Here is a 14195-nt window from a genome sequence, read left to right as displayed (position 1 = left end):
TGAAAAATACACAGTTTTATCATAGTTCTGAATTTTCCTGAAATTGTAGCTGGGAACATTTTTAAGTGATAGGCGAAATTTTCCTAGGCAACCATTAAACACATAATAATGAAGAAATTGTCCAAAATAAGTTCTAAAATTTTATGAAGTAATATTTGATACACATTAGTAGTGATTAGTTAGATTCTATTCGCAATCATTTGAATATATTTTCGAATAATTTGGACAATTATGGTTAGAAATAAAGTGAAATATTTGACTAGGATCTAAAAATGATATAAGATAGGTTTTAAGGTTGATTGGATCGTTAAATTATGCCAGATTACTGCTGATTCTTAAAAATATTTTGTGAACTAGAAAATTGTAAAGCAAGAACTCATATAAATAAGTCTTTAATAACGCCATAATATATGTTTTCGACATTTGTCTATCCATTAACTTTGCTACATCATCATTTTTCAAAGATAAATTGATTATGAAAATTTACAGAATTTGGTTTGTTTCATGTTTTCTGAGTTTTGTAATGCACTATGAAATGATGTACCTACACCCACTTAGAAAAACTTATTGCGACATTCCCTACCAAGATACAGTTATGTCTCTTAACTAAGTGCTCAGTTATGTTACTTTATAGTTTTTTGTTTGATGGCATTTGGTAGGCGTCTTAGCGGTCTGGTTACGATTATCTTGGATACCAAGGAACATATGTAGCAAATTTCATCAAGATATCTAAATTTAAAGTTGTGGGAGCCGATTGCACTAAAAGACTAGCGGAGAAGGCTTTGAAAATGTTAAAAATTTAAATCTATCTAAAGTAGGAAAATAATTTACGAACGATCTGCGGTCAGGAAAACGCAAGGTGTTGGTTGACATCTTAAAAAGTGGTTTTCAAAAATGATCTACGCTGATCTATAAGTTAAACAATTCTTACAAAAACGCTCATATATCCGAAACCAATTTTGGGAAAATACAGGGTTTGTCCGGCAAGTAATAGAACTGATTGGAAACGCCAACTATTTTGAAGAATAGTAATAAAAACCGCTTTTTAAATCTCTAGCTCCATATGACAACAGGATACCACGTACCATAATACTATCTTCTGTAATAATTAACTATCTTTATTCCTCAAATAATAAAAAAAAACGATAATTCTATTTGCAATGGAAGTTTATTGTTAAGAATTTCACTGATAAAATTTTACAGACAGGTTTATTAGGTATATATCCATATATATGTATACGGTCTCTTTCTTATTTTATGCCAAACAGATTGTAACTTATATACTCGATATAAAGTCAACCGGAGAACCGAAAATCAATATATTGGGGATTTAGGGGTTAGGTGAAGTACTTAACCGACGCCACATTATTATTCGAAAAAGATCGTCACCTTACTTTATTAATAAATTTTACACATGAATTGACAATTGCTGTAAAAAGTCAGCTATAAGACTAAGGTAATCATATTCGTTATCTAGAGGTCTGAAATTCGCTCAGCTGCAATACCGCTCTCCACAGACTCCTAGGGAACACAGCTAATTTAGATAAAAAGACTCGTTATTGTAATCAATTCGATTCCGTAGCCGTACTTCCTTTAGAAACACAAACTTTTAAGCAAACTCGAAGTTGTTGTTTTTTTCCATTGTAAAAATCGCCAGGAAAACTGAAAACTGCCAAACAGACACCAATTGACATACTATATTGAGATCAAATAAGGGCCTCATATTCGCCCATCCTCCTCCGACTTCTAGGGTACACGTGTACTAGTTTAGATCAAAATATTGCATGCACGGACAATTCGGTAGTCTACTCATCCATCTGATCTAAGTATTTGATATAATATAAAGATTCTCGATTAGTTTTAGGTGTTACAAAGAATCAGTTAGTTAGCAGTCTATATGACATGCTAAGTCAAGTTTCCACTAAATAACCCCTTCTCTCAAAACTTAAACGCAAGATCTTTTTCTGAACTCGGATTTCATGTGTACACATAAAGATATAACCAACCATTATCCTCCAGACCATTATCACCAATTGTTTCTTCGGAAATATACAATATAGCAAACCCTACTGGTATTTCGACAGGCTAAAAAAATAGGCAAAACAGCTATTTTAGATCCCCTAAACTTCTTAAGAACGGCGCGAGTTAAATTAATTAGGAATTATAATTAGTTGGCCAGATCTACTCACCTCCATCCCATCTTCTACCGATTAAACTTAGTATCCCGAAATATCTGTTTTCGTATGCAAACTATCAACGAAATCAACGAAGAATATCGCATTCGATGGAACGATGAGCTGTATGAGATGTAGAACGACATTGGCGTAGTTCAGCGAATTAAAAGAGAGCGGCTACGCTGGATAGGTCATGACATCCGAAACACACCAGCTCTGAGAGTATTCGACGCTGTACCCGCCGGGGGAAGGGGAGCACGAGAAAGACTTCTACTCCATTGGAAAGACCAGGTGGAGTGCGAGCTGGCTTCGCTTTGCTGTTGTTAACTCGACTATAACCGAGTAAGCGGTGTCTACGCCAGTAAAAAAGAAGAAGAACTATGCAAAGTATAGGAGTCCAATCTTTTATAGAAACACATTATTTATGAGCACTTATTTTTTAATTAAAGTCAAACAATTGAAATACTCGTACAAGAATGTTTGTTATGTTTTTAACATACACAAACCGTTAATATCATTCGTTAATGGAATAAATCGGTATAAATAACATAGTTTTGCTTTGGCGATTATTCGATTATCAACAGCTGCTTAAGTTCATCGACAATTATTAAACCACAACAGCATTGGGAGCCGCTGGAATGGCGGGCGCGGGAGGAGCAGCAGCGTCGACAGCTGCACCTGGAGCATTCACGATAACTGGATACCAATCAAACAAGGAGCGAATAAACTGATCGACTTGTCCGAAATTCACGCCATTCTGTTCAAGTTGTGCAACGATGCGCTTCGACTCGGGAAAGGCCAACACACGTTCATAGACCGGTGCCAAAGCCTTCAATCTAGCCCAAAATTGTGCGAGACTGCCACCCAAGGCCACCTTAGCATCGATTTGGGCGCGTAACATCTCATGTGGGAAGTATGCGAGGAATTCATTGAAGAAGCCTTGCCAACCGTAGACGGACCAATAGGGTGTGGGTCTAAACAGACTCAATATTTCCTCGGACTCCTCGAGCTCCAACGAACCGCCGCCAGACAACAGCAATTGTGAGCGTACCCACGACTGGAATTGTATGATTTCCGGTTGAGCGTAGAGGCGCATACGCACCATGTAGGCATCGTGCGAATTAATGATACGTATGGCGGCCTGGAATTGAGCATCGTTGAGCAAATAACGTATGACCAATTTGTTAATCGGTTTCGATGGTATGAGACGATACAACTCCTCAATATCTTGTGTGAGCGTGGCCGGTGGTGGTGGTGATACACCAGCAGCTGGTGCGGGTCGTAGAGCCCAACCGGAGCTCAGACCGCACAATAGAGCCAATGTGATGATGAAGCGTTGCATCCTAGATTTTCGCAGATGGCTCGTTTGTTGATGGTGGTTTTCGTTTGGAAAACTTTTCGTTTACTGTATGAGTTTGATAATGGGGCTCCAGTATTTATATGCGCAAACGATTTAGTGGCAAAACTGGAAGCAGAGCAAACTTGGCGATAAAGCGAAGACCTTACATTCACACTTAGATTCTAGAAGCTGTCGTTTGTTGCCGCAAAACAAAATTCCACTATGTTGTTAACATTTTGCTTACGGCCGAGCGTGTGATGGCCACTTGACAGTGCGGTAAACATTTGCACGACATAGGCGGTAAACAGATAAGCTAAAGTTAGCCCATTTGAATCATCACTAACCGCCGTGTATATATCTGATCACATTGGGTAACTACTTCCACGGTTGCGCTTAGAGTTTTGTATTTTCCTTGATTAGTCATTATAATTACATTTTGAGTAACTGAAAAAATTCATAGAAGACAGTCTTACATTTCTAGAGCCCGTACCTATCTTCATTTGCTTAGTTGGGTGACGTATCCATGATCATTTGTATGCACCATTTGTGGGTGGTGCGACCCTGTGACCCAAAGTTTTATCTTCTTTGCATATAAAAAGTTTTCCTCTCGTTGAAGAAGCAGCAGTTGTTGACATTTGACGAAAATACCGTTGTTTATCAAAAGTAGTCACGTGAACTTGTCAGCCGACTGCACCAATCGAGGCACTTGATGAAAGTTTTTACTTCATTAGCATAGTCCACAAATTGGTTATGCGCAAATTCAAATCTTTAACTAATTCTTGTCTGCGGTCATGAGCCTCTCTATTTATTTATTTTGTTTATTTTTTATTCAACTAGCACAAAAATTATTGTAAATCCAAGCAAAGATAAGGCGTATAATTGTACTTTTATTCGACCAGATTCAAAAATATGCCTTATGCAACAACTTTATGTCCGTATTTGACTTTCCCTTTCAAGCTCGCACCGTCTCAACGGACGCTATGCAAGTTTTGTTAGGTGTATTCTCCCTTGACCTGATTGTCATACAGCGTGTTGTTGCATTCAGGCTAAGAAGGGGGCCGAGTACCTTTTGAGTACATTCGATTCTGTCTGAGCCTGGGTTTTCTGCTTACGGTGTATTGGCCTCTGAATGCTTTTTTTTACATTAAAGTCGCCTATCTGATAGGTCGGGGTGGTTTGATAGTTTGTGGTGTGATCTCCACTAGTCGAAATGCCGAACAGTTAAAGTCGTTTGCGTGTGTGCGTGCGTATGGGGTCCAACATCTGGCCACCAGGCCAGAGGAATATGGAAGCACAGCTGGTAGTACTTTCGGCTACAAGGTCTGACCGCAGACTTAATTCTGGTACAATGCGAAGCAGAAGCCCTTGGAGTTCGCTCCAACCTACTCCTGCGGACTGGCACTTTGAGGAGTATTGTCCATTACCTAAGAATAGTATTTCTGAAATTTAGACGGCAGAAACCATTACATCGTGTTTCAATTCCTTTGAAATGGTGGGACACAAGTAGCGATCGTGATCGTCTACAACCATTTATTCATCTACTTCCAGGGACTTTGTCGCGTTTACGTGTACGTGGGGGATCCTGGAGGTGAGGAAGTGAGTGTAGGTGGTGGTTGTTGCAGCTGTAGAACCCATAGAGTGCAATAACTGCATTTGACTGATGTAAAGTTCCGACGTATGACGATTTGGTACACAGAACAGGCTATGGGAGAAAGCAGGAGTTGCTGTGTGGTTCCCGCAGGAGGATTGGAGCGGGCTGAAGTTTGGGGGGGCTAATTTCGCAAAGGTGTGTTTACAGCATGAAGCCGCGTAACTCGTGGTCCACTCCCGGTGTGTCTTAAAGCGTGATCTTAAGGTCTTATGATGGGTGCATTGAGCAATAAGCCCTTTTACTGACTCCCTGTCACCGAATGGCGTACTTGGAATCAAACTACCACCAGACGACGAGCTCTAGTTGCCGCGAAAATCGAGAGTGGCCCTTGCGCAGCTTCATTCTAGATACTGTACTCCTACTTATCCCGAATCGACCCACACATATAAAATATATGTCCACTTCTTTGCATACCCAGCTAACCCTACAGATCTGACATCCGTCTCCCTAGGATCCGACCCCGTCGAAACAGCACATTTCCTTCAGCTACCGTTGGATGACCTCGATAACAACTTTTCTGAACCTTATCACCCTAACGGAGACTAGATAACCATTATCAATTTGCTAATGTACTCAATTAGTAATTAATTAAAACACTTAATTATTTGAGGGGATTTACGTCATATACTAAACATATGTATATGTATGTATGTTATATTGTGAATTAACTATTATGTGTTTGTAATGTTTCAGCATTTGTACTTATTTATACACGCGTGTTAATACGAGTCTCCATAAAATATGCTAGATCTTATACAACAAAACTCACTAAATACTTATAATATATAAGTACATATATATAGATATAGATATTCATACTAAAACATGGAATTAAAATACTCTGGTGGTTGAAGCATTAACAACTAATTGCCTAAATTTTGCTGCTTGAGCGACACTTCAATCAGCAGAGTAATTTTCGTTTTGATATGGATTAACGCTTTTTAAAATTTCAAATTGTCTAATTTTTGGGACACATTATTCGTATTGGCTGGTGCCTTTTTATTTTTCTTAATCGATGCATTATTGTTTGCGGCCTTTGGTTTCTTCACGACCATATCCTTATGCAACTCCTTCAAGTTTGCATCGATTTTCTCCTGCTTATTCTTGACCACCTCCTTGATCTGCGTGGACGGAAATTCATTAGTAAGAAGATTGTTGTTAACAAGTGTTCATTCATTTACCTTTTTCAATTTTCCTTGCACTGCCTTTGGTTTCTTCTTATTTTTGGCATCGTTAACTTTAAATATGTTTTTGTCCTTCTTGGACTTGTTGATGGCAGCCTTAGCTGGTGCAGCAGCACCTTTTTTACCAGCAGCGGTCTTTGATTTACGTCCCATTTTTAATTCACTGTAATTTTATTAAAAAAATACTATTTTTACTAAACAATAACAAACTGCCTCACAGTAGAAATGAAAGTCTTGTCACTTATATTAAATTTATACAAAAATTTATTCAGTGTGTGCTTAAAATCAAATAACTTTCAATTGCATTTTACTTTATTGGCAATATTTGAGTCTTCTTCTAATTCGGAGGCCGCACGCTTTCGCTGTATTTGGTCAGCAGTCTTTTTGGTAATCGGCATAGTCAAAATTTCATTCGTGAGTCGAAATGACACTCGGTACATGTCCTTATTTGGCGCCACATTGCGCACGAAATGAATGCCTTCTAAATTGTCCGTTAGTGGTATACCCAGATTATCTTCAACCAAGGCACGCGCCAATGTTTTCGTATCTTCGCCTTTTGCGAAGCAATAAACGTGTACAGTTGGATAATTTAATTGTGGATTCGAAAATTCCTTCGCTTCCTCGTCGTTTAAGAAACCACGAAAAGCATCAAGAAATTCCACCGCCATCGCAGGTAAATTCATTGTTATATGAATGCTATAGTCTGCAGTTGTTTGTTCCTTCCATCTTTTCAATAAATCAGGTTTCACATCTTCCAGCAAGAACTGGCGTCCGTCTTTATTGAAAGTTTTCATGTGCGTCAAACATTTGTTGCGTTTACCGTTGTGCTGTAACCACTTGTAACTCTCTGGGTTTAAGTCATTTGATAGTACACAGCATCTTTTACGTGCAGCCGGCACACTAAATGGACCAACACCGGCGAAAACATCGTAGAGCACATCATTTACATTAAGCATTTTTGTGATTCTTTCATGCTCTGTGGATAAGCGTGGATTCCAGTATACTCGCGAAAAGTCAAACTCAAACATCACACCGTTTTCTCTGGTCTCCACTTGATATTGCGCTTCACCACAAATCAGTTCCAACTGAAAGTTGCGATAAGTATTATCAATTGTTGCTGCCTTATTTACGACCGTGCGACAACCGGGCACTTTGTCTAATAAGACTTGACCAATTAGGTTTTTGTAAGGCAATAAGTGATCTCTTAGATTTAAATGTACTATGTGTCCAATACGCGAATAAGATGTAAGGCCCTCATCACCTGCCGGTAACACGCTCTTGAAAATTTCATCCGCCCGCCAATTATCATAGTTAAGTACCAATTCGTCGTAATAGAAATTACTGGGTTCGACTTTTAGTTTTAAAAGTTCTGTAGTTGGTAGACAATCCCATGATTTCACTGCTAATGGATGCAGTAATATTTCACGCATCGGCGCTATATCTCCATCTTCATTACTTTTCTCTAACACCCGTACGGGTCGCAATCTGTCCATCTTCAGCAGAAACTTTTTAACCAGTGGTAATACTTTATTTGATTCCATTTCTGGCATTCGTAAACGTGGTAATTGTACAGGCTTTTTGAATGCATCACGCTGCAATTCAAGCATGCCGCGCACGCTCGTTGGTGGTTCTAATAGTGAACAATCCATATTTCTCCAATAGTGGCGCTGACGTTTGAATTGCTGTAATAAATCGTGAGCCCACGTGAGACGTCGTAGCACAACCATTCATTCAATATGAACTTAAACCGAATGCCATGTAGATATTCAGTAAAATTTAATCAATGTAAACTTTTTTATAATAATATATTTATTTAATATATTATATTTTATTTAATTAAATTTAGTATGAAAACACGTTGGTTTATTAATTAATTTACCTTTCTTCAGCGCTGCGTACTGTCAAAAACAAATGGTTTAGCCACTTCTTCTTACATTCGCGCAATTCACAATGGCAGAATGAAACTTATTGGAAGAGAGAAGTACTGAGAACAGTTGGAAATGTGTACTAAAAGTAAGTAAAATAAATAATTATAGACGTATGCATGTATGTGCATTAAATTTACTCTACTGTTTTAAATGTCTAATATAAAAATTGAATGTGCTGTCGGAAAAAAAAAACAATTTATATAAACTAGGTTTAGAAATATTTGTATAGGTAACATCTTTCAACGATCAAAGTACCTCACGCACACACTCAGTCTCGTATCCTTTTTCAAATTCCCACAAAAAATTAATAACTTCCCAAAATTCTCGATGTTTAATATTTATTTCACTTTCATCGTAAAATAATGGTTTTACACAACAACAAATCCAAGTAGTTTTAATAATGCATATAGTGGAACGCAATAGAAGAGTGCAAAATAAATGCATTTTTGTGTGTTTAGTTTTAACATGAATTCGAGTCGTTACAAATACAAAAATAACAAAATTTAAAACTAAAATATTCAAAAAACAACACAACTTAAATATAACAACAAAAAATGTACAAATGTGTGTGAAAAGAAGATTATTAAATATTACGCTTAATTCAGTAACGCCGTGCGGTGGTTGGTCGTGGTACTCCTGAGGTGCGTGGACGCGCTGACTTTGTACGCACAGGATTAGTGACACCATCGGTATTATAACTGAGATAAACATGCGAGAGATCTATAAACTCCTGCTTGTTGGTTGCCTCTTGCGGCTCGGCGATGTGTTTACGCATATTGTTACCCGTGTAGGCAACACATTTGAGTTGCCACTCACCAATGTCCTCATTCCAGTGAGTATATTGATTGATCATAGACTGATATTCCTTAGGTATATAGGAATTTAGTACTAATTCACATAGTGCCAGTTCGCGTGACAAACTTCTTATATTCTCGTATATACCCTCTTTTTCACGTTGGTGTTCTTGCTGTTGGTCAGCCAATTCGGATTTGACGCTCATTAACATTTGCATGACTCGATGAATTTTCTTGGTACTGCCGGTACTTGCTTCCTGCAGTGAGGAGTAACGTTCTTCAATATCTATGCGTTCGGTTTCTTTTTGTTGTAATGTCTGCTGTAGTTGCTTTTCCGCCTGTTCACGCTCTTCCAATTCAGCGAGTGATTGCTCGAGTAGTTTCTCCTGCGTTTGCGCCTTTTCTAACAAATTCTCACCGCCAACCAAAATCTTGCCTTCCAATGACATTAACTTGCAACGCAATTGTTCTTGCTCAGATTTAGCATGTTCAATTTCTTGTTGGTGTTCCCGCGCTCGTCTTTCTTTTTCCTCTTTTTCAGCATCGCTTTTTTCGCGTTTCTTCGATTTCTTGCCATTGAAAACAGGCGTCTCCTCGATTTCTATTTCAATATCGGCTTCATCGTCATCGATGTCTTCATCCTCTTCTTCTGAAATTTGATCCTCATGACTGTTTTCCTCCAGCTGTTTACGCAAGCGTGCAATCTCCTCTTGGAAATGACGTAATAATGCATCTTTGGGTTCTTCATTAACACGCATACGGTTCTGTATATTCTTAGCACGACTAGCATAGCGTAATGTGGATATAGTTTCCATGTAATTAATATCTGAGGGACTTATGGTGGCACACATCACTGTCTTTGAGTTGCCACCTAACGAATCTTGCAGTAGACGTGTTAGTTTTGAGTTGCGATAGGGTATATGTGTACTTTTACCGTCAACCAGTGCACTTATAACATTACCCAACACAGATAATGATAAATTAATTTTTGTTGCCTCCTTTAAGCGCTGTCCACTGGCCTGTGTTCTGCTTTGTCGCTCCGAACCAGCCAAATCAACTAGCTGCAGCTTGCCCATTTTAACATTCGTCATATCGCCTTGAGTCAGTTCACTACTTTCAACCGTAATCGAGAATATAGCATGCGAACGTGACGACTCCTGATTCATTTTTGTTGCACCCACTACACGATTTTTATTACCCAAACGCATTATGTTCTCTAAATCATCGGCATTGTGCACTACATAGCCGCTTAGGTCCTTAACAAAAACACCGATATCGGGACGTTCTTTCACCTCAAGACTCTTGCTGACATCTTTTCCCAACAAATCACGCACTTCTTCATTGTATATTTCCATATAACTAACACGTACCAAGAATTTCTGATTCTCTCTTGCTTTAGCTATGTGGCCAAAAATGTGTGCAAAAGCATTTGGTATGATACCCTTAGTTTGCGGTGAATCGGGATTACCAGACATGGTGTAGGTTTTACCCGTACCCGTTTGTCCATAAGCAAAGATAGTGCCGTTATAACCCTCCAATACCTTCTCAACTATAGGGCGTGCCGTGTCCACATACAAATCGAGTTGATTTGAGTCACTACTGAAAACATTATCGAAGTAGTAAGTTTTGGGCGGCTCATTCGCGGCGTTTGGCTTCACCGCTGTGATTGCCCGATTGATTTTATCCACTTGTATAACATTAGTTGCGCCTGAATTCAATTCGGACTTCTCCATAGGTCGCACACGCACGACAACGCGTACATTTTCAATTTCATCGCCCTCCAAATCAGTTGTAGTTATTGGTGGCTCTTGTGGCATTTTTCTTTAAGATATTTTAGATTGACCTTAAAAAAGAATAAGAATAATTTTGCACCTGTTAAAATTGCAAAGTTTCGACTTTTCACTTTTTCGTTGCCTTGGAGTGTTTATTGATTTTGTAGCAGCTGACTAATGTTTTGCAGTTTGTTTTCCTTTACGCGATATCCGTTCCCAAAACTGCATGGTTGCATTCGTGGGTTATTTTATTATTTTTTATATTTTATATTCAATTTTAGAATTGTTTACATATTATGATTTTTAAATATTTAGGAAATTGTAATAAATATTAGTAAGAATTAATTTGGAATTCTAATACGACCCAAAAAAAATTAAATTTATTAATAAAAATAAAAATAAAAAAATAAAACAAGAAAAACACATTAATATTTTTTAATCTCTTTCTCTTAAACTATTTTTACATTTTTACTTTATCTCTTTACAGAACTCATTTGACTTCAAAAATATAATATCTAATATAACAACACGGATGAAGAAATATCTTTTAAAATTGGGACTACATTAGCTATTATTAATATTTGTTGTTATGTTTTTCTCTATTTTAGTTTATTGTTATATTACAACTATAGATATTAAGAACGAAAGTGTAATTTAATATAAAATTAAAAATAAATTCAATCGAAATTTTTTAAAAAAAGTAATTTTTGTTTAATAATCCATCAATGTTTGTGGCAGAAGTACAAAAATTGCATGATAATCACCCATTTGACTTGCTAAAAAGCAACCACCAACTTAGTACATAAATATGTAAAACAAGAGCAAATACTTCTAGCAATAGAGTTTTCTTTCACTCATACAAGCAGCCTACCAATTCTCAGAAATATTAACGATGTGTGAATTGAAAAGGTTGGTTGTTAGCGAAGTAAAGCATACTTACCTGGCGTAGAGGTTACCGTGATCATGAAGGCGGTTCCTCCGGAGTGAGGCTTGGCCATTGCACTTTCGGTTGAGTTGACCTCCGCGATTATTCCTAATGCGAATAACTCGTGCGTGTAATTTTTGGTAGCCGGGAATGGCGTTCGCGCCGTCCCGACATTATTAAATACGTAACAAATATTGGGACAGGATATTTGAATGCTCATTGAAATCTGAAAAAAAATATTTAAACCCCACTGACACAATTTCACGTTCGAACGGAGTTCATCAATCGTCGCTTTCTGTCACATATGCTTGTTTGTAGCTTGAGCTCCACAGGAAATAATCTAACGGCGCCAAATTGCAGAATCCGTTGTGTCGTGAGATAACTAACACCTTCACAAATTTTAAATCGATTGCCGTTCGCTGTGTGTGGCTTGTTTGTGCTTCTTCCTGTTTTAACCACATATTTCCAAGTCCAATCGGGCCAATAATATGTTATCATTGGAGCGGTACCGACTCCTATTCGTAGAAACGTTCAAAACGACGCCGCCGGCCCGTAATAAACCGCACCACACTGTAACTTTTTCGGGATGCAAACTTCGGATGGCTATAAAGGTGTGGATTGCTGTCTGACCAATAACGCATTTTCAAGGTGTTCCACTTCGATTCTGGTGGTAAAAGCCTTCAGTTCTTGCGCCAATTTGATCTAAGGCCAAGTTCTTTTCCCAAAATTCGCCACAACGGCGTCACAGAAATGCTCAACGCTTGGAACGGCGTGAGTCTGATTTAGGTCTTCCTCAATTGACGCTCACAATTCTCGACACAACGGCCACCTCTTTGTCTCACTGGCAAGGGGAACACTTTGTATTGTGCTTGTGGATTCAAGTTTCTCCACTAGACGCATAATTGCTCTGACAGGACGATTTAGATGACCAATAATTGGACGTGTAGCGCTCTTAAAGTTGACGCCACTGTAGCCGAAAATATTTATAATTTCGACTCGTTGTTGGATCGTAGTATATCTTTCCTGATACTTCCTATAAATCAAACAATGGTCGCCTATCTTACTACTTATGTGTGGAACACAATGCTAGCGACAGACCGCAGCAGCACGACAGTGAACTGAAAATGGCGTTGTGAATCCTAGTACGTTTGTGAGAGGGCAGCAACATAACAATGGCCGGCAGTACACAAAACAAGGTTGTCCATTTTGCATGTGCACAATTTCGTTGTGGCCATACCTTCCTTCTTGCAATGCATTGAAATTTTAAGATTTTGTTCAAAGTGAAATTTTTAAGCAAAATATAAGTATATATTTTTGCTTTAAATTATCAATTGTTATTATAAATGATGTAACAGAGCTATTTATGCTTTTATTTGTACTTTGAGTAATTTTACATATAACGGCAACACCACTCCACCTCATCTCTCTTTCTTCCACCTGTCAACTCTGCTGTCGTTGGCAAATATAGGCTAAAATTGAAGTTAGCGAGAACGACAACTGCCGGCCCTGCCGTCGTGTAGTCGTGCAGCTGCCCAAATAGGTCCGTCGACAAGAACATGTGTATTTTAATATTTGACAGATGTCGTTTGCAGTCTGTCGCGAGCATTGTATTCCATAACTATGAATTCAGTTGAGATGACAAAATCAAAAACAATGCTCAACTGCTTCAACGATTGGAAAATAAACTCTCGTTCTAAATTTGTATGTATTTATAATTTGGGCCGAAATCCCGGTGGTACTGCAATACCGGGCCAACCCGCGACAGAGGTGGAGCAAGCCCCTAAAACACTCCGTCCGTTTCCAAAAATCAGTTTAACATTTGTTGTCCTCCGATGGAGGATCTATCAGATGTTAAGCTGATAAGAACAGATACTACACTTTGATCTTAGCCATAAGGCCGAGAAGCGATAACTTTCAACTTCACAATTTACACTATTTACCTTCAAAATCATATAAGCCGGACGAGAATTGTTTGCAGATAGCATGTGAAGAATGAAAAATGTATGCAAGGTTTCTACTGTCTACTCAACTACCCTACGAGCAAAGTGTAGGTAAAAGGCATATACAATGGAGAATATGTGCACAAGTTTATGCTACTGTGTATATATATATATGTGTATATGTATATTATATGTATACTATGTGAACGCACTTTTATCAAAGTACAAAATATATTTTCGTTTTATTTTTAGGGAAATTACATACACTTAACCACAAAAGTGAACATACGATGACAATTTTTCGATTTTCTAACAAAATAATTCAAAGTTTAAATTTTTTTTTATGCAGTTTTATTTAATTTATTATTTATAAGTTGGAAAAAACAAACATAACAATTCATTGAAAGTAAAGCGATAAACAAAAGCAAAAATTCAAAATTCATTAAAAGGAATAGTCACATAAGTGTACATACGGTGTTAGGAAAAAA

General features: G+C 37.9%; 4 protein-coding genes and 1 long non-coding RNA gene across 7 annotated transcripts in view; 1 reads left to right on the top strand and 4 right to left on the bottom strand.

Annotated features, from left to right (window-relative positions):
• The window catches only part of LOC108969569, a 319863-nt gene extending 308494 nt beyond the window's left edge, over positions 1-11369 (top strand). For both annotated transcript variants that reach the window (XR_001993403.1, XR_001993402.1), the window contains 2 exons: positions 8238-8361; positions 11330-11369. This is a non-coding gene — a long non-coding RNA (uncharacterized LOC108969569). The remainder of the gene's footprint in view (positions 1-8237; positions 8362-11329) is intronic.
• On the bottom strand, positions 2596-3572 carry LOC108969566. Its single transcript, XM_018934368.1, has one exon. The coding sequence runs from the start codon at positions 3514-3516 to the stop codon at positions 2782-2784; it is 735 nt and encodes a 244-aa protein (XP_018789913.1). The 5' UTR covers positions 3517-3572; the 3' UTR covers positions 2596-2781.
• LOC108969567 (tRNA (guanine(37)-N1)-methyltransferase) lies at positions 5766-8355 on the bottom strand. 2 transcript variants are annotated; one of them, XM_018934369.1, is made up of 3 exons: positions 8228-8355; positions 6346-6511; positions 5766-6285 (listed from the first exon to the last, which is right to left on the bottom strand). In XM_018934369.1, exons 2-3 carry the CDS (start codon positions 6499-6501, stop codon positions 6106-6108), a joined length of 336 nt encoding a protein of 111 aa, XP_018789914.1. In that variant the 5' UTR covers positions 6502-6511; positions 8228-8355; the 3' UTR covers positions 5766-6105. The 2 variants fall into 2 exon arrangements, with proteins under 2 accessions (XP_018789914.1, XP_018789915.1); XM_018934370.1 differs by lacking the exon at positions 8228-8355 and adding an exon at positions 6660-6683.
• On the bottom strand, positions 6429-8194 carry LOC108969565 (tRNA (guanine(37)-N1)-methyltransferase). The gene is made up of 2 exons (XM_018934367.1): positions 6660-8194; positions 6429-6511 (listed from the first exon to the last, which is right to left on the bottom strand). The coding sequence occupies exons 1-2, from the start codon at positions 8073-8075 to the stop codon at positions 6509-6511; spliced, it is 1419 nt and encodes a 472-aa protein (XP_018789912.1). The 5' UTR covers positions 8076-8194; the 3' UTR covers positions 6429-6508.
• On the bottom strand, positions 8598-11015 carry LOC108969564 (kinesin-like protein KIF3A). Its single transcript, XM_018934366.1, has one exon. The coding sequence runs from the start codon at positions 10885-10887 to the stop codon at positions 8878-8880; it is 2010 nt and encodes a 669-aa protein (XP_018789911.1). The 5' UTR covers positions 10888-11015; the 3' UTR covers positions 8598-8877.
• Positions 11370-14195: the final 2826 nt, after the last annotated feature.

Source organism: Bactrocera latifrons, unplaced genomic scaffold (genome assembly GCF_001853355.1).
Source record: "Bactrocera latifrons isolate USDA-ARS-PBARC rearing strain unplaced genomic scaffold, ASM185335v1 scaffold_258, whole genome shotgun sequence".
NCBI classification, from domain to species: Eukaryota; Metazoa; Arthropoda; class Insecta; order Diptera; family Tephritidae; genus Bactrocera; species Bactrocera latifrons.
This window is presented reverse-complemented; position numbering and strand designations above follow the sequence as displayed.